The sequence below is a fragment of the Vitis riparia genome, chromosome 11 (assembly GCF_004353265.1).
Source record: "Vitis riparia cultivar Riparia Gloire de Montpellier isolate 1030 chromosome 11, EGFV_Vit.rip_1.0, whole genome shotgun sequence".
NCBI lineage: Eukaryota > Viridiplantae > Streptophyta > Magnoliopsida > Vitales > Vitaceae > Vitis > Vitis riparia.
The window spans coordinates 16,060,060-16,082,795 of NC_048441.1; the positions used below are offsets into that span (position 1 = coordinate 16,060,060).

The following is a 22,736-nucleotide window of genomic DNA, read 5'->3' on the forward strand; positions in this document are numbered from 1 at the left end:
AGAAGAAGATAAGGGAGTAGGTGTAAAGTTTGAGATGGAAGGGGAAATATGAGTAGTAGAAGAAGGGAAAATGGGAATAGTGATAGGAAAATATGGACAAATTGTACAAGGAGAAGGTGATTGAATATTAGAGAAGAGAAAAGAGAGTTCATTGAACACAACATGCCTAGAAATATAATTTCTGCCTGAGGCGATCAAGACATAAATAACCTTTATATTGTGAACTATAACCGATGAAGACACATTTACAAGACCGAAATTGCAGCTTGTTATCATTGAAAGGTAGTAAAAAAGGAAAACAAAAGCAACCAAATTTTTTTGAAATGTGAGTAAGATGGTGGTGTGTGATAGAGAAGATGGTAAGGAGATTTATGAGCTAGAATTGGAGTCGGCAACCTATTGATGATGTAAGAAGCAGTTTGGAAAGCAAAGGGCCAGTAACTAAGAGACATATGAACATGAGCTAGGAGAGACAATCTCATTTCAACCACATGGCGATTTTTTCTTTCTACCTTACCATTTTGTTGTGGGGTACATGGACATGAAATTCTATGGAAGATACCCTGAGACTCAAGCAATTTGGAGAGAGACCTGTATTCATTACCCCAATCAAATTGAACAGATTGAATTGTAGCATTGAATTAAGTTTGAACCATAGCTTGGAATTTAAGAAACATGGAAGAAGCCTCATCTTTGGTGTTAAGCAAGTAAAGCCAAGGAAACCTGGTATGATCATCAATGAATAATAAGAAGCTTATGTATTAATGAAATTTTCTTACCATCCCCAACTGACACTTGATCAGACCCTGTGAATGGTGTTGCTGAGGTCAACTTGGAGTAATCTGGTATGAAATGATGAGTAGCTCTCAAGTTTGCAATGTTGCTAGACATCATGTTGAACATTGGAGGATTGGTGGTCTCAATTTTTGGGAAAAAAAAAAAAAGTGAAGTACTTAGGAGGATGCTGGGTTGGTTGGTAATTGAGATTTGTCCTATGATAACAAATGTTGGCTTTATGGCCAAGTTTTCCACAGATTTGGCATTGAGGTTTGGACTTGTTTGGGGTGGATTGAGTGGTAGGTGCAAAATAAGATGAAAGGGAGGTATCTGGGGTCTTGCAGAGATGCTTCGGTTTTTTAATATATTCCATAACAGTCATTCCCCCTTTCCTCAAATTTTGTATCTTAACACGAATCTCAGTCAGACGAGCCCTGGACGCAGCAGAGTAGATCTGGTTGAGAGCATTCCAAATCTCCAGAGCAGTTGGATAGCCAACAATTTGAGATAGCATCTCTTCAGTCAGAGAGGCATAAATCCAGCTCATAATGAGTCAATTAAAGCGATGCCAAGCAGTGAAGTCTAGATTAACGATTTGCATTAGAGAATCAAGAAATCTGGTTGGACAAGGATGAGACCCATCGATGAAATCTTCCAATCCATTTGCAATAATGACTTTGAGTAGTTGATTTTTCCAAATGAGATAGTAGTTCTCATCAAGCTTCACAGTAAGAGATTGATGCAAGGAGGGAAGATTTGGTAATGGTGGAAGAACAGATTGTGTACCAATGAGTAGATACTGGGTTTGCTCGGTGGTTTGGGTATTTTGGCGAGTCACTGGAGCAGGGGTAGATGCAGATGTGTTATGAGTTTATTTACTCTGCTTATCAGATGGTGTGGCACCAACGAATGGATTTTGAATTTTGCTTTACTGATATTTTTTAAAATAGGTCAAAAAAAATGTTTCATAAATTTTATTTTCATTTTTCATAACTAGAAATTAATTTTGATTTTTCAATCAAAGGAAAACAGACTTTATTATATAGTGTAGCGTCATTTTGATTTAACTCTAATGGTTAGTCAAAACATTTGTTTGTTCAAAGCCTTTTTAGGTTCAACAAAGACAATCTTAATACATTCTTTGGTTTTTCGAGCCCAGAGGTGGAAATAAAAATAGAAGTGCAATTCAGACGATTGTGCTGAAATCACCTAATAGAATGTTAAATTAATACCAACTAGGATGGCAATTACAAATCAACACCAATGAGAGAATGGAATAAGTTTTGTCAGATACTTAAATCGAATATAAATAGATTAGAAGCAAGTTTAAAAAGAAAATTAAATCGAAACAGATTTGGATTTAGATATAACTTTGCCCCTACTCACTCCACTCAATATATATAAATAATTAAGTAAAAATTATTTTATTTTTTATTTTCCTTTTTTAACAATATAAAAATTGATTTCTTATAAAATAAAATAAAAATTATAACATAAAAAATAGAACAAGAAGATATCCTTTATTTTTTATTATTTTTTGGGGGGGGGGAGGGGATGGGGATGGGAATGGATTCAAATGGTCAGGAAGAGATCAAAATGAGCTGACTGTTCCGAAACCAGCCACCTTGCCATCCATCCCCAGCACCAATATCCCAAATTAGCCTTCAAGTCACAATTTGGTAACTTTCGCAATTCATATCCCAAGCCTATTAGAACTGAAAAAGGTTGACACTCTAGGTCCTAGCTTACATTTTACATGGACTGAAAAGAAGTAGTCGGTACATCATATCTGACTAACATGCTTCAAAGGGGAAGCCCAACTCATATCAAGGCTGAACGAGGGAGGGAGGGATAGATTGTTCTGCAACAAAATATTTGGCCACATTACAGCCGCAGCAATCAGTTTTATTGTTTCCGGTGAGGACTCAGAGAGGGCCATCTGCAGTTAGGGGGTCCTCTTATCATCCAAACACAGAACATTACAATAATAGAAACAGACCACAAAAGCATCCTATCATGATCCAATGTTACAAGCACATAAACAAGCAGAGGCCAACTCTCCATATATTGCCGAGAAAAAACGAGGCAAAAACAATGTCACTGAACAGGAAACAGAATTTACACCATCAGATCCATTTGTAAATGACAATAATAGAAACAGACCACAAAAGCATCCTATCATGATCCAATGTTACAAGCACATAAACAAGCAGAGGCCAACTCTCCATATATTGCCGAGAAAAAACGAGGCAAAAACAATGTCACTGAACAGGAAACAGAATTTACACCATCAGATCCATTTGTAAATGATAATAATACCGATGATGGCTCCCACTTTTTCAATAATAGGATGACAACCTCTCTAATTAGGAGCATCGGCACATCAAAATTTGACCTCTTTTTCTTAGATAAAGTATAACACTTTTTTCTTGGAGGGCATTCCCCATTTTCTATGAAGGAGCAATTGCAAAAAGTAAAAAAGGAAATGCTCTATTGTTCCCTTTATTTTCCTATTTTTTAAAAATGTTCTTATGCCACAAAAAATAAGAAAATCATAAGAAATATAATCAATACAAAGAATATCTTGATCATCAACCATCGATTGGATGATATGCTGTTAAGGTACCGGACCAGTTGTCCCTGTGCTCCTTCCACGTTTGCCAGTGTATCCTCCATGTTCTCATCAATCCTGCCAGCCAAAGCATTATCTAGTTGTGACTGGTGACTTTGATACTTCTAAATTCATCAAATAAATAAATGGTGATACATATGAAATAATTTTCTTCAATGTCAAATTTAGTTATTAAGGCATTCTTATGTTGTCAATTATCTTCCTCCTCCTATGGTCAAATGTACTGATTCCTAAGTAGTTGACTTCTTCTTTCACCACATGGTGAGGATTTAGAAGCCTGGTTGTTTGATGAAATTTTTCAGTGCAATGGAATCGGTGCCAGAGTGAGATATTCAGTTATTGGTCACCAGAAAGACCAAATGCTGTAATGTCTGGTTTGAAAAGATCTCTTTGGTAAAACAAATTACACAATTATTTATTTATTTTTTTTTTTATAAGTAAGAAAAGAATTGTATTGCTAAGAGGCGCTAAAATAGCAACTCAAAATGTACAGAAGAGAAAGGGGCATAGTCACCCCCTTACAAGTCAACCTACACTGAAGTGGATGTACTTGTGGGTGTTTAATGACCATAAACCTAGCCACACACATGTTTTTTTCTGTTACTACATGTGCATATTAACACAGTAATTGATTAACCAACCTGATTGCAAGCTCTCCTTGCTGTGAAACCATAGTAGCCAGTTGTGTGAAGATGTTGCTAAGCTCATGAATGGTTGACTCCACATTTTGAAGAGCTTCAGCTCGGCTCTGCATGTAACTGTCTTGCAGAGGAACCAACTGTTGCTGCTGCTGCTGCTGCAGCAATGGTTGAGATTCCACATTTCCCTGTTTCCTGGGAAGGAAAACAAACATACAATCTTCAGAATCCTTTAAATCAAAATTTGGCTCTGCAACAATAGAGAACAGAGGGATCATATACTAGAGAGTGATGCAGGAACGTCCAGCCAAAAATCAATACTTATGCCGTTGAATTTATTTTTTCTCTTATGGTCTATTGAATTTCTTATTGGTTGTTATTCATAAAGCTATACATCAGAAAGGATAAAGTAGAAAAAGGATTTTTATGAAATAGTTTGTCAAGTTTCCAAGAAGCTGAAAGGAAATAAACAACAAAATTCTTCAAAAATAGACTTTTGATTTCACTGCAAAGATAGAGCTTGTGTTATATTTTATTTATTTTTTTGATAGGTAAAGATAGAGCTTGTGTTATTTTTTTTTTTTTTGATAGGTAAAGATAGAGCTTGTGTTATTAATCATTTCAACTTTCCAAACAATGATTTTCTTTACACAACAGGATTTGCATTCAGTCAAATATCCAAAAGATAAAAGCGCTCCAAAGGTTGCCAAATGTTTCTGTTTGAGTGAGATAGAGTTGTCAAAAAGCAGATTAGTAAAAGAGATTATATCCTAAAATTATTAGAAGAATTCCCAAATATAAACTAAAGATGACCATCTTTTTCCAGGGGCACCATACATTTATGGACTATTTAAGCCAAAGAATGGCTTGATCTGATTTATATCAACATGATCCCATTGAGTGCATCCATATACTCTAATAATTTATGGTTAGGTAACCAAAAGAATTTGAGTTTCCAAAATATTGGAGGATGGAAACTTCCAACCAGAAATTTCTAGTTTAATACCAACTAGTTGGTATCCTATATTCCAACTTCAGAAAACTTCCTATGAATTTTTCCCAAATATAAACGATGATTCTGTACATGATCAATTTTTTATAGGCAAAGAAAAATTGAATTAGAAGGCACCTATCAAAAAGGAGGCCCAAGCCAAGCACAAAAAATGACCATTTTTATTTATATGATGCTTAGAATAGTCAAAAGTCACCCAAAACAATTAGAAAGATCTTTACCTTGGAAAGAGGGGAGATGAGGATGAAGATTCATTGGCCCAAGGAGGAGGGGATGATGATGCAGTGGCAGTTGATTTTGCAGCCAATGGACGCTGCCGAACAAAAGGATTTGTGGACTCTTTTGAAGCAGTTGAAGAAAATAACTGCCTTCTGTTCTCATGAACCTTTAAATTCTGTAGTTATCCAACAAATTCAACTGATAAATATAATAATGATTAAATAACAAGTTCCAAAGGATGGAATTAGTAGCGGGAAATCAAGACCTTGTGCACAGCAAGATCAATATACCTCTGTTCGCATGGTGAGAACATCTTTGAACTCCTTTGTGGCACTCATCAAGCGATTTTTTAAGTCATCTACAACTGTTGTTGAATGGGAGGTTGTGTCGCTTGAGATGTTGCCACTTTCATTTTGGGAGTTACAAAGGAGTTGTAGGTCCACTACAGCTGCATTTAGTGCAGTAATATCCTGCTTGACAACAGCTGTCAATTCTTGGATCTCCATTGTTGGATCATCAAAAACTGATGTCCTCTTTGCCACTGGTGATACAGCAGAGTAAATATTTCAAAATCTTTTTTCTCCAAAAGATTTGCATTTCTGTGCACAATCACAGATCAACAACAACCTCACTGCATGCCACATGATTTATTACTACTATTAATGTTTAAAATACTGAGTTCCTAAATTTAATTTTCAGTTTAAACTTGCATCAAGTGAATTCCTATATTTGATATTTCAATTTCAAACTTTTTTCAATTATTTTTATAGGACATTTCAATTATTTTTATTAGCACGTTCAAGTATCATGCCTGAAATATAGAAAGCAATTGTTAGAGTCACATAATTTTAAATAAAATGCTTTCTTAAAACAAAAAAATGACACCATTTCACTTCATGTTAAAAGCACGTATATGACCTCTTCAAGAATAACTTCAACATATGTTGCTTATTATCTATAAAATTATTAAGCAAGGACAAAATTTTCTCCCACCTGTTTACATTTTCAATCTAAATTCCACTAAATTTTTTTAATGCAAAATCAAAATATGATACCAAAAAAACTTCATCTCAACAAAGACATAACCCCTCTCCACATGGAGAACCCTCCTTTATTGGTATTCATGAAGAACAAAATTGATACCTCTAATAGTTATCATATATTATTTACATATAATGCAGAAGTTAACAATAGAAGAACAACAGTATACACTATATCTTGGAAACTCCCTATGTCCCTGTTGTCAAGATGGAGAACAGAGTCAATATCTTTCATGATTATCAGGAACCGTCTACAAACAAATCCAAACTGACCAAAAGAGAAATAAAAACACCAAACTGAAACTGTGCATGTTTCACCACCTAGGGTTTACTTACGATAAAAGGAGTAAAGGAACTTGATAAAAACTTCAATGAACTTATCAACCCATTCTTCTCTATTCTTGCATTATGAACGCACTCTCATCTACCGAATTCTTATGTTTGATGTTCTGATTTTAAAGCCTCAAAAGCAGCAGCTAAAAATGCTAAAGAATACTTTAGCTGAATGGAAGTGAAATTGGGGTACTGTTTGGTTGCATCATAAACAAATTGATCCAAAACTCAAATTCCACAAACGCCAAATCATACTAACAATTCTACATTAAAGCCAAAATTTCCGGATTCTACCAACCCAAAATTCCTAATCAAATAGGATTTCGCGCATCCAAACCAGCCTAAGTTTCTCACACCCAACACAATGTTCGACCTAAAAACATCCCAGTTAACGCAGATGCTATATGTTGTTAAAATCATTATAACGTCAGAACAATCAAATTAAAATACAACGCCAATTCAATTACTCACATTTCGCTAGCTTGGCGAGCTTCTGCGAGGTCTGATGAATCCCATATCCAATCCGCGAAGCCCTGTCTTTGAATTCCTTCTGAATCGCGAGCGAAGATCGCGTTCCGTCGGGCTTCGCGCCACTACTGCTCACCGCATTCGGCGCAGCCGAAGAGAATGACTTCTTGAGCCTCTCGGCAACGTTCAGAAACTCTTGCGTTCGATCGCGGTAAGACGACTGCGCTGACTTCATGGACATTTCAAAAGGAAGGCCAAATCGTATACAATTGCATCAATACGAGGGCGATCAGAGTGAAAATGCCGAGATCTGAAACCCTAACCCTAGATCTGGTTGGAGGAGTGTTTAGGATTTGTAAATTTGAGAGGAAAGACTTAGCTAGCACGCAAATTATGAATTGAAGAGAGCAGAGTGGATCTGCATAGTGTTTCGGGGAAATTGCGATTTGCTTTGAAGATGAAATGATTCCAACGCCTACTCTCTCAAGGCTACCCCGTTACAACACCTTAATTATCTTCATGGTTAAAATGTTTACGGCATTTAAATTATATATATGCATACAAGTGCTATTCACACCCCGAACTTAATGCTCACACCACACCTTGCTTTAGACTATTGAATAAAAGTATAACTATATGAAATCATATAATGGGTGTTTGATAAAACCTTAATTCTTATTACTTAAATTGATTTTAAATTAAATTATATTTAAGTTAATGAATTAAAATTTATTATTTAATTTTTATTTTAAATATTAAGGTTAATTAACTTAAAATTTATCTTAAATCATCAAATTAATATATTTATTTTTATAAATTATAATTAAGGTAAAGGATGTCAAGTGATAATGAAGATCGTGAAATAGCAAAAAAAATCATAAAGGTAATTAAGGTAAATTATGATAAAAAAAAAAAAAGTAAAATGAAAATATAAATTTAAAAATAAGTTAATTATTTTTACTTTAAATTATTTTTAACTTTAAGTTGTACTATTAAGTGATTTTATCAAATATATTTAATTTATATATTGATTTAAATTAAGTTATTAAATTTATTTAAATTATTAAATTAATTTATCAAATACTGAATAAGGTTTTGTATATGAAATATAATGAAAGATGTCATTCTTTTATTTATTTATATATATATATATATATATATATATATATATATATATATATGAAAATACTATTATTTATTTTTTTAGGGTTTTCAATTTCCAAGGATATCAGGATGGAGGGGTGTGGGATGGGGTCACCCTCGTCTTGACTTTGTTCTCTATTTTCTAAATAGATTCCAATTTCAGCACCCAAAAAATGGGATCTCCTTGCTTGAGGGTTGGATCATGGATCTCATATTTCATTTATTTATTTGATATGCTGGTGAGAAGCAATTTATACTGTAGGTCCAAACCTCTGAGCTAGCATTGCTCAGCCCTCAGTGTTGATGTCGATTCATTTAAATTAAGGCCAAAATTCATTAAGATTCTGCACATGAATTCACTGACAAAGCAATCAGTTTTATAATAACCTATAGCCTACAGGCTCATAAATCTCCTTTGAAAGAAATAACCAGGACAGACTCCCGAAGCTTTTCCTATTATACCATAAGCAAAAACACCATCCACCCTCCTACAATCGACGCCAAAATATCCAGTCTATGCAGTGCCAGTGAAGAGCCATGGGCAATCATCACCGGAAACAGGCACTCATCATCGGAGGGATCCTCCTCTGTCTCTATGCCCAAACCCGAAAAATCGCAGTCCCAACTCTGCTGATTGTTAACTTGATAATACATGTTGAAGGCATAAGAAGCATTACCAGCCACACTGAGATGATTACAAGAAGAGCCATAGCCCAAAGCAGTGCAGTCAGACATGGAACATGCGTAGTTAATACTATCTGGTAAGTCCTCCAAATCATCTGTATTGGGGTTCAACACACACCACCTCCTTACCATATACTTCACGCCTTCTGCTGCAACTAGACCTTTGTTCTCGCTTGACCCTGATACGTCTAATTCATACTTTGGCTTCCCGTCATACTCGAAAATCCCCCAGTGTCTCTCAAAGCACCCTGGCGCAATGCTTTTGGCGTTCTCATCGATCAGACTGAATAGATAAGCTTCAATTTTACCCTTTCGAGCTGGGGTTCCTTTCCCACTCAGAACATGATGGATCAAACCCTGGTTGAATCTCTTTGCATTTTTTACATTGGCGTTCTTATCGCCGTCTGTTGGCCACCCTACTTCTCCGACCATGATCTTCACATCTGGGTATCCGGCTCTGTCTAGTGCCCATACAAGAGTGTCGAAATTTGCGTCAAACACGTTTGTGTAGACGTTGTTGCCATCTTTTATGGGTTTGTTTGAGCCATCGAAGAAGGCGTAGTCCATGGGGAAGTAAGCGTTGCCATACAGGCTGAGGAATGGGTAGATGTTGACAGTGAAAGGGGCATCATTTGAATGTAGATATTGGATTATTTCAATGGTGAGGTCCCTGACTTCTGCTCGGAAGTCACCAGCGGATGGAACTGGGTTGGAGTCAGGAGAGTAGTAGATGTCGGCATTGAAGGGCACTGTGGCCTTGACCGACTCAAGCCCTTCATTGTTTAAGGCTTGCTGGATATTCTTGAGGGCTGGTAGTATATATTTTAGGAAGGTGCCGTTGTATGTTTGAAGGAAGGGTTCATTGCCCACAGCAACATACCTACAAAACAGATTGCCAAAGGTGATTTCTGATCATCAAAAGAAATGAAAGCCCATTCAGAAGCACATAGAGAAACTGGGAGCTTCAAAAGTGGAAAAGGTGAAAGAAAAATAAGAAAAACAGGGGAAACCATTGCATGGGAAAACCCCAATTCAAATCTCAATTTTCTCAGCAACCAAAAAGAGGGTTAAAGGAAATTAATGAAACCCAAGTTAAAAAGAGGATTCGGGAAACAGTGGATAGATAAAAGAAGCATGATACTCAACTCGATGTTGACTCCACCAGCGTAGCTATAACTACTGACATTAGCCTGCACCCAGGAAGTAGCAACAGAGGGGTCCTCACTCATCTCCTGCAACATGTAATTGGGTATTGCGAGCATCACCTCAATATGAGTTCCAGTTAAAGCCTCTAAGATCCTCTCATCAGCCTCAAACAGCTTCAGCTTGCGGAACCCATTATCCTTCAGCATTCTAACCACCTTCTCTGGTGGCAGCTGGTGGGTTGCCATGGTTCCCCAGTTCACCCCAACACCAGACCCACTTGACCGGATGCTCATCCACATCAGAAGAAACAGTACCAAGAGATGGTAACAGCTCAATCTTGCCTCCCCCATTCTCTTTTCTTTGATGAATCTTTGACCGGTCTCTTTGAAACTTGTTCTTTCTTGAATCAAGAATCAACAAGAGCTGCCAAATGATTGGGAGAGAGAGAGTGAGAGAGAAGGGGGGGGGGAATTTTCTGGTTGTTCGATGCACTCCTTTATACAAGTAGAGAAAAGGCCCTTTTTTGCTTTCTCAAATTTTTAATGTTTGGCTTTTGAGAAACCTTCAGGGAGAAGGTGAAAAATCTGAAAGGAGGTTGGCCAGACAAAAAGCAGAAAAAGGGAATGGAAGATTCCTTCCTTAATTCAGTTATTCAGTTATGCCAACGCGCCCCTTTGGAATTTGATCGTTCCAATTGCTCTCAGGCTTCGAGTCTCTTGTTAGTTTAAAGGTGAAACATAAAGAAGTTGTCTTTCACGTGAATCACAGCAATTCTACAGCAAATTCTGAAGAGAGTAATGCTTCGTCCTTCCACCAAACTTTTCCCAATTGCCCATCTTGGTAGGACAACAATACAAGTCTTTTCATTTTTGCAACTTGAGGAACAAATCAATTCTCTTTCCGTTAACGGTTGGTGGATCAAAACCCACCTCGCATTGTGTAAACTAGAGATTGTTGATGGATGTACAGTTGGAGGCCATGTAATAAACTTAGCTTGAACAGCCATTGACTACTTTTGAAAAGGATTTTGAAGATAGCCCTTCAAAATCTGGCCTTTCCAGCCTGAAGCCACGTGGTCGTGACAAGAGGGAAGTCTTTCTTTACTCATTATATGGCCCTTTTATGAGAGCTTTTACCTTTTCAACCAGGTTATGGTGGAATCCAAATAGAAAGTGTATATCAAAAAGGAATTGCTATATCTATGCTTGATTTGGTGTCTCTGCCAAGGCTTATCATTATTACTGTCATTGTAAAGATTGCCACAAGTATGGGAAATGGATAATGAATTTTAAAGAGAATGGACACAACCCCAAGGATGAGATTTTGGAAGCAATAGTGTCCCATGTGTCATAATTCCTCAGGATCCTAAATTATCAAACCAATTCCAAGCATGCAGCACTTGGAAAGAAGAAACATAATTTTATTAATAACTTCAACTATAAGATTCCAAAGGAGAACACCACCACCCCCCCAACCCAAAAAACAATAAAATTAAAGGAATAAGAAAGAAAAAGCAGTCTGCTCAAAGTTCCTCCATGGATTAATTTAATTTCTCAAATCACATAGGCTCTCTTTTTTATTCGTTTATGCTTTCATTTTGTGTTAGATTAGGTTAACAAGAATAAAACCCACCTCATTTGGGTTTAGAAACAGAGATACTGTCAGGCCCAACCCTGGGTCCTCAGTTCTTAAGAGTGCCTATAAGTCTCCAGAAGAATCAAGCAAACTCTTGGTGGCATCTTCTTTGAAGCATGCTTCCTCTGACAGCCTAAAGCTTAAACAAAACATTGCCTGTAGGGTACAAAAAAGTTAAAAAAAATATTAATAAACTAACATGAAAAAATAGTGTTGTGAATCCCTGTATATGAACCCATGATTGTTTGTACCTTGTTTGGAGCAACATCCCTAACCCTGTGAAGTATTGGTTCTTGTATACTTGCATTCAAAGCAGTCTCTGCCTCCTGTAAGCAAACAATTGAAACTGAGATGAGTACTTAAAGTGAATTGGAACATGAAACCACAGTTCAGTTCACAATGTATCTAAGCTGAATCCGCATGGGTGTGGTGACTGCTGTTGCAGCATGATCAACAGCAAACCACAGTTCAGTTTACAATGTATCTAAGCTGAATCCGCTTGGGTGTGGTGACTGCTGTTACAGCATGATCAACAGCAACTACCTCACAGCAAGCTAAATCAACAGAATACAAACCATGAGCAAGCTAATGGACTTTCAGTGAATTTAGAAAATCCCATAGTGCCCATTTGGGATTTCCAACTTTTGGAGAAGATTAAAAGAACAATGTTTGCAGTAAGTTTGCACTTGTGCGCCAATTCAAGCAGAGCAATAATCATAGACCACTTACTCCACATTTCAAGAAGAACTGAAATCCAACAGAGAATTAGGACATATTCCACCAAAATGTCGGTAGACCAACACAAATTCAAATAAATATAAGAGCTAATCTGAGCTAATCAAGCTTGGGATTGATTTGTTGGAGGATTCCCTGAGCAAAGAACCTGGAAGCATGCAAACCTATTTAATTTTGTCTATAAATTGTCCTCAACCAGATCTTCAGCTGTAGTTATTTGTTGTTGATTGTAAAACAGGTATTTAACTACAGTGCTGAAGGGGATTGCACATCAACTCAACAAAGTTCTAATTCCTACATTCAGGAGTCAGATGCATGGCACAGATGATCATTTTTGGGTAATTAGCACAGAAATTCCCAATTGAAGACGAAGCTTTAGCATAGGGTATTGAATTTCCATAATAATAACTAAAAATGAATAAGATTTAGAACAGGACACCAAGTGAATTTCTGTATAAGCCAACCACATGTCTAGACTTAAAACTCCTGGTAAATTCTCCTGTGTGAATTAGTACCACTTTCCAGAGCAACCAAAATCAGAACTGAGATCTTTTGTTGACCCTTGGATTTAAAAAGATCATCACCCAGTGCTGATCTCACCAAGCATGCTCCTCCTGGAAAGGGTGAGGATGTTTATAGCCCCACTGTTTTTGCTTTTCCAACAAGACTATGATGGCACAGCTTACATCATATTTCCTGGCATAGCAATCTGGCAATGTTACAGTAAACTGTGAAGAAAGAAAAGAGCAGCCCCACATTCCATGGGTTGGTGTATTTGGAAGGACCAGGAATGGACACATTCAACTAAAATCAAGGTCAAATTGTATTACTTATCTCATACATACATGCATATGTCCAAATGCTATAAGTAATGGCAAACCGTTGATCTCATGAGAAGTTTCAGAATATCATATTTAAAACAGTCTAACGCAGTGCAACTATCAACCTATAATATACTTCACATTAACCTCACAGAAAATGTGGCACATGCAAGATTGCATAATAAAAATATATGAAACAACACACTAATGAAACTACTAAAGCATTAATATAAAGAGAAATCAATTTGTTTCAGCAGAATGATACTCACAGAAATAATCATTTCATTTGTTTCATTTGCCCGGATGAAGCAATAGCAGTGAATCCAAGGTAAAGATCCCTTCCAGTATTTCCTCTGAATGAGGCCTCTAAATGCATCTGAAAGGGAAATTCCAAATGTTAATTTCCTTTTCAATCTCTTGCAAGAAAACAAACAGAGCACTGAGTAAAAAATGCAATATATCTAAGCATGTACAGGAAAGGAAAGAAATATGTCATAATATAAACAACCAAAGAAAATCCATGCCAAGCTTTCTGTTTAGCATTCCCTCAAAGAGAAAATAAGACCTAGACTAACAGCCCAAAGATGCATGCACCTCAATGAACAAGAAGGCTTTCCTCCCACATGAAAGAAATGAAATTAAGTACTAATACAATTGATCAAACAACAGAGAAGAAATTATGAATTGAATCTGTGAATGAAAGAAACAAAAGTAGAACATCCAAATTTTTTAATTTGAGAACAAATGATGGTTCTGAATGATATATGCAAGTGAACCAATAAGCCATATAATTAGTGGTCTAGACCATCTGGCCAATGCTAAATAATGTTTGAGGCTACATTGAGTTTAGTTGCCCAACAGTGGGCAAGGAGATTCTAAATCAAACAAAAAGCGAATGTTCAAAGTGATCAGAAAGAAAGGGAAAGGTAATCAGGAAAACATGCACTTTACCGAGAAATTGTATGGCAGAAGCAGGTAGATTCATTATGACATGATCAACATGTTCCCAGGGCTTGATGTTGGATGATGATTCAGAGCCTCGCATCCTCTTATTCATGCGATCTTTCCTCCTACCCACCACAGAAACACCAGCATTATCAGAAGTTCCATTTTCTGCAAAGGTAAATGGAAAGGGACAAGTTATTCTCACCACAAAAGACAGCAATTAACACAATGATTGCAAAATCATTTAACTATGCATTCTACACATCTAAAAATTAACATGTATTAAACACTTGATCTAGCATGCAAATTAGTGAGACCAGAGTTTAACTGCCCATAATACCTTCCTCACAACTTCCAGAATACTTCTTAACAGCAGCCACAGTATCATCAGCAGCCGCACACGATCCTTCTATACCATCCATATTACTTGAATCATCACTATGTACTCCTATCGCCTCAACTACAGAGATAATGTAGATTAAGTTTTTGGGGAAATTGAGACTAAGAAGAGAGAAGCTCTTAGCCAGGTGGTGTACTGGGATGCAGTGGAGAATCATTCAACTCTGAGTCTAGAGGATTGTGAAGCAAGGAAGGAGGCTAAGGAGACTTATAAAACATGGGTGTTGAGGGAAGAAATTTTTTGGAGACAGAGATCAAGGGAATTGTGGTTGAAGGAGGGGGACAATAATACCAAATTCTTTCATAGGATGGCGAATGCGCACAGTAGAAAGAATTGGTTGTCTAGGCTGAAAGTTGATGAGGTTTGGCATACGGAGGAGTTAGATTTAAAAAACAGTGTGGTGGGTGCTTTTAAAACTCTGTACACTGAAGAAGGGGGGTGGCGTCCTAGTGTTGAGGGGTTGTCCTTCATGAGATTAGACAGCTGTGAGGCTGAGGGGCTGGAAATTCCCTTTACGGAAGGGGAGGTGTTTGCGGCTCTTTCAGATCTAGGCAAGGATAAAGCCCCTGGTCCGGATGGCTTCACCATGGCCTTCTGGTTGTTCAGTTGGGATTTAGTAAAGGCTGAAATAATGGGCTTCTTCAAGGAATTTCATGAGAGGGGCAGATTTGTAAAATCCTTAAACGCGACATTCCTTGTCCTAGTCCCAAAGAAGGGAGGAGTTGAAGACTTGAAAGATTTCAGGCCTATCAACCTTGTAGGTAGCCTCTACAAGTTGCTGGCCAAGGTGTTGGCCAATAGAATTAAAAAGGTGATGGGGAAAGTGATCTCACAGTCTCAAAATGCTTTTGTGGAGGGTAGACAAATTTTGGATGCAGTGCTGATTGCAAACGAGGTTGTGGACTCAAGATTGAAAGACAATGAGGGAGGGGTATTATGCAAGTTGGATATAGAGAAGGCTTATGACCGTGTTAGCTGGAGATTTTTGTTGGCTGTTCTTAAAGAGATGGGGTTTGGAGAAAGATGGATTAAGTGGATTGATTGGTGTATCTCCACTGTGAAATTCTCAGTGTTAGTGAATGGGTCTCCATCCGGTTTTTTTCAAAGCTCGAGGGGGCTAAGACAAGGAGATCCCCTTTCCCCTTATTTGTTTGTGATCGCCATGGAGGTTTTTAGCAGTATGATGAGAAGGGCTATTAGTGGGGGTTACTTAGCTGGGTGGAAGGTGAGTGGTGGAAGGGGTGAGGGGATGCATATATCGCATTTGTTGTTTGCGGATGATATGCTGGTTTTTTGTGAGGAGTCTTCAGACGAGATAACTTATCTAAGTTGGCTTCTCATGTGGTTTGAGGCGTGTTCGGGTTTGAGGATCAACTTAGAGAAGAGTGAGATGATCCCAGTTGGGAGGGTGCTGAATATAGAGGGTTTGGCTATGGAGTTGGGGTGTAAAGTGGGAAGGATTCCTTCTAGTTATTTGGGAATGCCTCTAGGGGCAGCTTTCAATTCTCTGGCGGTGTGGGATGGGGTTGAAGAGCGTTTTCGTAGAAGGCTTACTATGTGGAAGAGGCAGTACATTTCTAAAGGGGGAAGACTCACCCTAATTAGAAGCACCATGTCCAGTATGCCTATCTATTTGATGTCTCTCTTTCATTTGCCTAGAAAAGTGAGGTTGAGATTGGAGAAAATTCAGAGAGATTTTCTGTGGGGTGGGGGATCTTTAGCCCATAAACCTCACCTTGTAAGATGGAACTTGGTTTGCTTGGAGAAAAAGAAAGGTGGACTAGGGGTGAGAAATTTATCTTTGATGAATAACGCCCTTTTAGGTAAGTGGAACTGGAGGTTTGCTAATGAGAGAGAGGCGTTGTGGAGAAGTGTAATCAGCCTCAAGTATGGCGTAGAGGAGGGGGGTTGGTATACTCGGGATGTGATGGGAAATAACGGAGTGGGGCTTTGGAAAGCAATTAGGAAGAAGTGGGGGTTGTTAGATGGAAGGGTAGTTTTCCATCTGGGTAATGGGCAAAGAGTGAAATTTTGGAAAGACAAGTGGTGTGGTGATGGGCCTCTTTGTGAGTCCTTCCCATCTCTTTTTTCCATGTCCATGTCGAAGAATGCTTGGGTTTCGGAGGTGTGGAATCCGGTTGGTGATGGGGTGGTTGGACTCCTCTCTTTGCAAGGGCCTTTAATGATTGGGAGATTGATTTGGTGGAGCGGATGCTGCAGAGGATCCAAGCTTTCAGGGTTCAAAGGGAGGAGGAAGATAGAGTGATATGGACAACTTCAAATGATGGGGCTTTCTCTGTTCGATCCCTTTATTCTTTGTTGGAGACGGGGGGCCTTTCTATGTTCCCTAGTGAAAGAATTTGGAGGGCAAGGGTGCCTCCCAAGGTAGCTTTCTTTGCTTGGGAGGCTTCTTGGGGTAAAGTTTTAACACAGGAGCAACTTCAAAGGAGGGGGTTCTCTTTGGCAAATAGGTGCTTTCTCTGCTTATCTGAAGAAGAAACAGTGGATCATCTCCTACTGCATTGTGTCAAGACGCGGGTCCTATGGAACCTCCTTTTCTCTCTTTTTGGAATATCTTGGACTCTCTCGTGTACAGTGAAGACTACCCTTCTTGGGTGGGATGGAGGGTTTGTGGGAAAAAGACGCAAAAAGGCTTGGCAAATGGCGCCTTTATGTATTTTTTGGTCAGTTTGGAAGGAGAGAAATAGGTTAGCATTTGGGGATGAGAAGCTTTCGCTTCAAAGGTTGAAATATTCTTTTGTATGTAATCCCTGGTTCCCTAGCAGAGAGTCATTCTTCTCTTGTAAGTTTTGTAGACTGGATAGGCTCCTAGTTAGGGAAGGTGGTGTGCATACTCCCTGTATACTTAGAGGGCACTGATTTTTGGTGTTTCCTCTTTTAGTTTAATATACTTCTTTTACTTATCAAAAAAAAAAAGTTACAGAGCTGCACTCTTGCACATGAAAATGATAATGTCAACTAAACAAAAGCTTTACCAGTTAGTCCTCCATTTTGTGACTCTGTTTGCACATTAGCCTGAATACTGCATTCCTCAGTAGCTTTGAGAACAGGAACATCAGGTTCTGGAAGAATCTCATGAACTGGCACTTCCATCAATTGAGAAATGAATTTCCTTGCATCCATGTTATAAGCCCAAATATTATCATCAACCTTGTTGATTTTTGCATTAATCTTCAAATAACGGATGCTATCTGGATTTAAATCATTTGCATACACTAGACATCCTTTCTGTGCTGCTGGAATGGCAAAAGGACCAACACCAGAAAACATGTCACAAATTATCTGCCCTGGTCGGAACTGAGAAACCAGCCTCATGTGTTCATGTTCCAATCTTGAGTTCCAATAGACCAAGCTGTAATCCAGCTTGAATGTTGCCCGGTATTGCTTCACCTCTGTAACCATATCATCTTTTCCCACTAGAATTTCAAACTTTGGCACCCGGAACTCATTCGTAATGGTTCCAACTTTATTAACAACTGTTTTGATTCTAGGATAATTTTTCTGCAAATATAGCACACGAGAGAGAGAGAGAGAGAGAGAGAGAGAGAGATTAAATGAGAACCAGTAAATAAAATGAGATGTTCAACACTCAGGGAAAAAATGAGAAATACAACACTCAGGAATTCAAAATATAATAGATTGCCATTATAAATTGTTCCTGATAAGTCTAGAAATATGATTACTTGAAGAAAAGGAATAAACATCCATAGCAATGACATGGAGACAAAAGATACAAGGACATGAAGTGAAAATGAGGTGTCTGTAATCTCTCTTTCAGAATTAAAACTTTCAGATTACACTAGGATTAGTTTACTGCTGAGAAGTTGATAAATACAAAAAAAAAAAAAAAGGGACCCCCATGTAACATGATTTAGACATGCGCAGAGGGCAGCAGCACCAGTGAGAAGAAGAAGGGCAATGGTGCAAGTAAAATGTTCTAAAAACATATAGAAATGCACCATAAAAAATATGAACATAATCAACAAGAAGTGATCTGGATTTAGCTTTCACTGAAATTATCACATTTGAGTTTTGACAAAAGAAGTTGCAAAATTCAGATGGTTGAAATAAAGAATTATGAGTGCTCTTAAAAAGAAAGGGGAAGGGGTCATGTATGTTTGGCAGAAATAACATTAATACATCTAGAACATGTCATATAGACCTCCATACACATAATAATTATAATAATAATAATAATAATAAGTTTGTTGAGAACCAGGATATGCATGAAGCTAATAAAATAATTGATACCTACATCATAGATGACCTTCGCAATGACATCCTTGTAGGGAAGTAGTTCACCGGTTATATTCAGATGGGCAATGTGACCTGCACAAATATGAAGCCATGTTAATTTACTCATTTATTGTTCAAAAAATGCACAAGCTAGTGAACAAGTTGTAAGAAATTGCAAACCGCATAGCAAGGCACAGAAGCAAGACATACAAAGAAAAAGTCTTTCTATAAGCACAAATTAAAATATTAGGAAAAAAAGCAAGAAGAAAAAAGATAAGTGAATAATAATATACGTAGAAAACTTAACTATTGTTTCAAAGGATGAAGGGACCTCAACTCCATCAGGAAGAATCTGCTTCAACACATGGTCTGTAATCACAAGAACCAGTCAGAAATTTGGCCATCTTCAATATACACGATAAAAGATGTGAATAAAAATCAAATAGAATCGTTAAGAAAATCTCAAAATATAATTGAAGGAGTCAAGGACATGTGAACCTCACAACAAATGTATTATTTTGGTCATGGAGTCAGGCATGATATTTTCCACTATATGTACAGGCTAATGGACAGAAACTGCCTACTGTTAATGAAGTAAGATTTATGCAAAGATTATGGTGGTCAAAAGAACTATACAAGGGTTTTTTTTATTACTTTTCTAGTTGCAAGGATATAACATTCACTACTCAAACAAATTAAACCAAAAGAGCCTCCAAAAACCAATAACATCAATGATAAGAATTGATTATTTTTTCCTTTTTGTTGTTGTTATTGTTGATGATGATGATTACAGAATATTTCCAGATCCCATTCATGTAGGGGTTTGGGGGGCAGGAATAATAATAAGTTTCTTAATTTTTTTTCCTTAGTCTCCAATTCTTCTTCACTAAGAACTGGGAGTATATGGATGACCTTTTGGTTGGTCCATTTTTAATGGGCCTGAAGTAATGGATGAATGACATACATGAATTAGTATAGCAAAACCTCACAAAATGCAACTACTTCAGAGAATACCCTGCATTTATATTCTTTTCTTTTTTTCAAAACAAATTTGCTTAATAAGAAAACATTTTTTTTATAGGTAATTCAAAAACACGTCCTATGCCATCATCAAGAGTAGCAAAGGGAACATTTGATTCTAACATACAAACCCCAACTCCAGATCGATTGAAAGATAAATGAGATCCAGAATCATTGGCCCATTGTTAGCCAACATTTTAGCACCCGAGATGAAATAAAAAATAAGAGAGAGAAAATTTGTAATATACTCTGGATGAGCATTGGAAATGACCTGCACTCCAATAAGAATATCCAAGTGTCAATGAATATGGAACTACTTCAATCTTGCATAGCACCTTCAGTTCATCACGTTTATCCTCTGGAATATCAGATAAATCTGTTCCACACAAAAAAGTTTACCCTCAGTGAAAATTAGAAAATGAGTCCAATTAAATTATTGTTACAAGCAAAAGCAGCAAGATAAAACAACCACCGGATTCGGCATCCCAAGTCTTGGACTTGTCTAGAATATGTCAACAATGAAAAAAGGACCAAATTTAAAATAGAAAAGTTCAAAAAAAAAATTAAAAAGTAACATTAATGGCCAAGGCATGGACCATACATATGATGAAAACCAACATGAAGTGATTCTGCAACAGTTCGCATCAAAACTAATGTTTCGCAATTTGACTTAAAAATGAAAAAAAAAAAAAAAAAAAAAAAAAAGAAGACGCACACAAGTGAGCAAACACAAAGTTGGGAGGGCGAGAGCTATAAATGGCTGTCAGACTTGAGAAAGGAGGAGGGTCCAAATAACTTGATACTCACTAGAAAGAGCTAATACTAATGGGAAATTTTCATTAGATTTAAAAAACTGAGGACAATAGGCAAACTACTAGATCTAGCAATCACCTAGTGTCACCATGCATTTTGACAACTATATTCAAGCAAAAGCTGAAACTTTTTCATACATGACATTCACCATTCAATTGTTTCATGTCCTTTTTTCTTTTTCTTTTTTTTTTATAGGTAAATTTTTTGTCTCCATTGGGACTTGAACTTGGAATCTCCTACAAACCCTTCCCATCCCTTTACCACTGAGATTCAATTATTTCATATCTTCCTCCAATATAAAAGCATATGAATTGATATATATGAAAAAATATGACCAATAACATTGCAGGAAGTAGAAAGTCCTCACACTATTGATTTCTTTGAAGGATACTTATTTTCCCTTATTAACACATTTTTTATCTCATATAATAAAACATTAAAAACATCAAAACAAGGCATTTAATTTTCTTAGCAAGCCCCAAAACCTTTTTATTACTATCATCATAGAATCAACATTCCTTACCAGGATTTTGAATTCTTTCAGACAATATAATGTAACGGTTTGTCTCACATGTCGGATCTTCTGTTATAGGTTTAACACGGGGTTTGTCAAGCAAATATCTGCAAAAAAAAAAAATAAAAAAAAAAAGGTACCCTGAACAATGTCCACTGACTTGTATATTTTTAAGGTAAAATCAGATGAAAATAGAATCCAAGGAAAAGGGACACTATTTTTGCTAAAACATTTGGCTCTTCCATTAGGCATTTTTTGAACAGGTGCTTAAGAGTTCCAAACCCATCATGAACATTTTTCTAAATGAGATCTCTGCAAATAAACTCCTCCATGTCACCACAGCTTACCAGGGAACAATATCGAGTAAGTGCTATGGAGTTCCAATCTAATATTCACTTCCAACTACGCAACCATTCTGAATTTTTACAAACCTTAGAGACCCACATGGTCATTTAACACTTTTTTCAATACAGTGAGCCACTGCATTGAAATTGCAGAGTGCTGCTCTCTCTCTCAATTGGTTCTTTGTCGTACATTGGGGTGGTCCAGAGGATTACTTAGCGAAGTTCACATTTATAAAATCAGTGAAACTGAGAACCAAACTTCTGTGTTTCATTGCGACAAATTCCGTCCAATCTAACCTCTAAGCACCAAAGAAAAGAGTAACAAAGTAAAGAAATGCACAACTAAGAAAGCATATCAAGTTGATTTGAGATGTAAGCTAACCCGTTTAGAATCCTAGAAGCAACCTTGCAGAGTTGGCTAGGGATTCGAAGCGCCCATAATTTCAACTGCAAATCAAATTTACTTTCGTCCAACAACATTGCAATACACAAAGCACCACTCACGGTTTCAGATTCTCACCTTTTTCCTTCTTCTTCTCTTTATCTCAAATTAGGGTTAGGGTTTGGAGTTAGAGCAGAGCGGGCATACTGCTTCCCACCTTCGGATTCTCTCTTTGAAAAAGCCCGGTCCGGTCTAGACCAGAGCAGGCTTACTACTTCCCACCTTCGGGGCTCTAAGCAAAAACCCTGTCCGGTCCAGACCGGTTCTGTTATCACTTATCACCATGAATGACATTTTTGTTTCGGGAAAAGTTTGCTTTGGTACCCACAAAAATTGTTGTGTTGCCAAAGGGAAGATACTTCGATAGGATGTTTCTAAAGCTTTGTTAAAAAAATTTATTGTGAAATATTTAAATTTTTTAATTTTATTATTATTAATTTTTTAGTAATTTACTTTAAAACCCAACTCTTTTTCTTTTATAAATATTATCCACTAAATAATATATTTTCCATTTTTATGTTTACAAACAAATTTTAGAGTATTTAAAAATATATGATTAATCAAAAGTTGATTATACTAGTTTTACTACTTTATATTTTTGCTTCTATTTATGCAAACTTAAATCTACAATTGATTTTTCAAATATTTAAAAGTGATTTTTAAATTTTGTCAATCATATAAAGGTCTGTTTGCTAATTATTGACAACAGTTTTTTGTT

The 22,736-nt window shown here is 37.0% G+C and overlaps 3 protein-coding genes across 5 annotated transcripts; all 3 read right to left on the reverse strand.

Moving 5' to 3' along the window:
• Positions 1 to 2,815: 2,815 nt before the first annotated feature.
• LOC117925721 (syntaxin-32) lies at positions 2,816 to 7,645 on the reverse strand. Its single transcript, XM_034844810.1, has 5 exons — positions 7,123 to 7,645; positions 5,569 to 5,819; positions 5,281 to 5,453; positions 4,051 to 4,242; positions 2,816 to 3,466 (listed from the first exon to the last, which is right to left on the reverse strand). Exons 1-5 carry the CDS (start codon positions 7,358 to 7,360, stop codon positions 3,307 to 3,309), a joined length of 1,014 nt encoding a protein of 337 aa, XP_034700701.1. The 5' UTR covers positions 7,361 to 7,645; the 3' UTR covers positions 2,816 to 3,306.
• Positions 7,646 to 8,594: 949 nt separating this feature from the next.
• Positions 8,595 to 11,530, reverse strand: LOC117925198 (glucan endo-1,3-beta-glucosidase 8). Its single transcript, XM_034844129.1, has 2 exons — positions 10,093 to 11,530; positions 8,595 to 9,826 (listed from the first exon to the last, which is right to left on the reverse strand). Exons 1-2 carry the CDS (start codon positions 10,440 to 10,442, stop codon positions 8,719 to 8,721), a joined length of 1,458 nt encoding a protein of 485 aa, XP_034700020.1. The 5' UTR covers positions 10,443 to 11,530; the 3' UTR covers positions 8,595 to 8,718.
• An 81-nt stretch (positions 11,531 to 11,611) lies between these two features.
• LOC117925196 (tRNA (guanine(37)-N1)-methyltransferase 2) lies at positions 11,612 to 22,263 on the reverse strand. Of its 3 annotated transcripts, XM_034844126.1 has the most exons (11): positions 21,959 to 22,263; positions 21,242 to 21,339; positions 20,177 to 20,281; positions 19,192 to 19,254; positions 18,905 to 18,978; positions 17,625 to 18,150; positions 14,569 to 14,688; positions 14,235 to 14,396; positions 13,553 to 13,659; positions 11,979 to 12,053; positions 11,612 to 11,883 (listed from the first exon to the last, which is right to left on the reverse strand). In XM_034844126.1, exons 1-11 carry the CDS (start codon positions 22,054 to 22,056, stop codon positions 11,791 to 11,793), a joined length of 1,521 nt encoding a protein of 506 aa, XP_034700017.1. In that variant the 5' UTR covers positions 22,057 to 22,263; the 3' UTR covers positions 11,612 to 11,790. The 3 variants fall into 3 exon arrangements, with proteins under 3 accessions (XP_034700017.1, XP_034700018.1, XP_034700019.1); XM_034844127.1 differs by lacking the exon at positions 14,569 to 14,688 and having other exon boundaries at positions 21,959 to 22,262; XM_034844128.1 differs by lacking the exons at positions 21,242 to 21,339; positions 21,959 to 22,263 and having other exon boundaries at positions 20,154 to 20,216.
• Between the last annotated feature and the right edge of the window lie 473 nt (positions 22,264 to 22,736).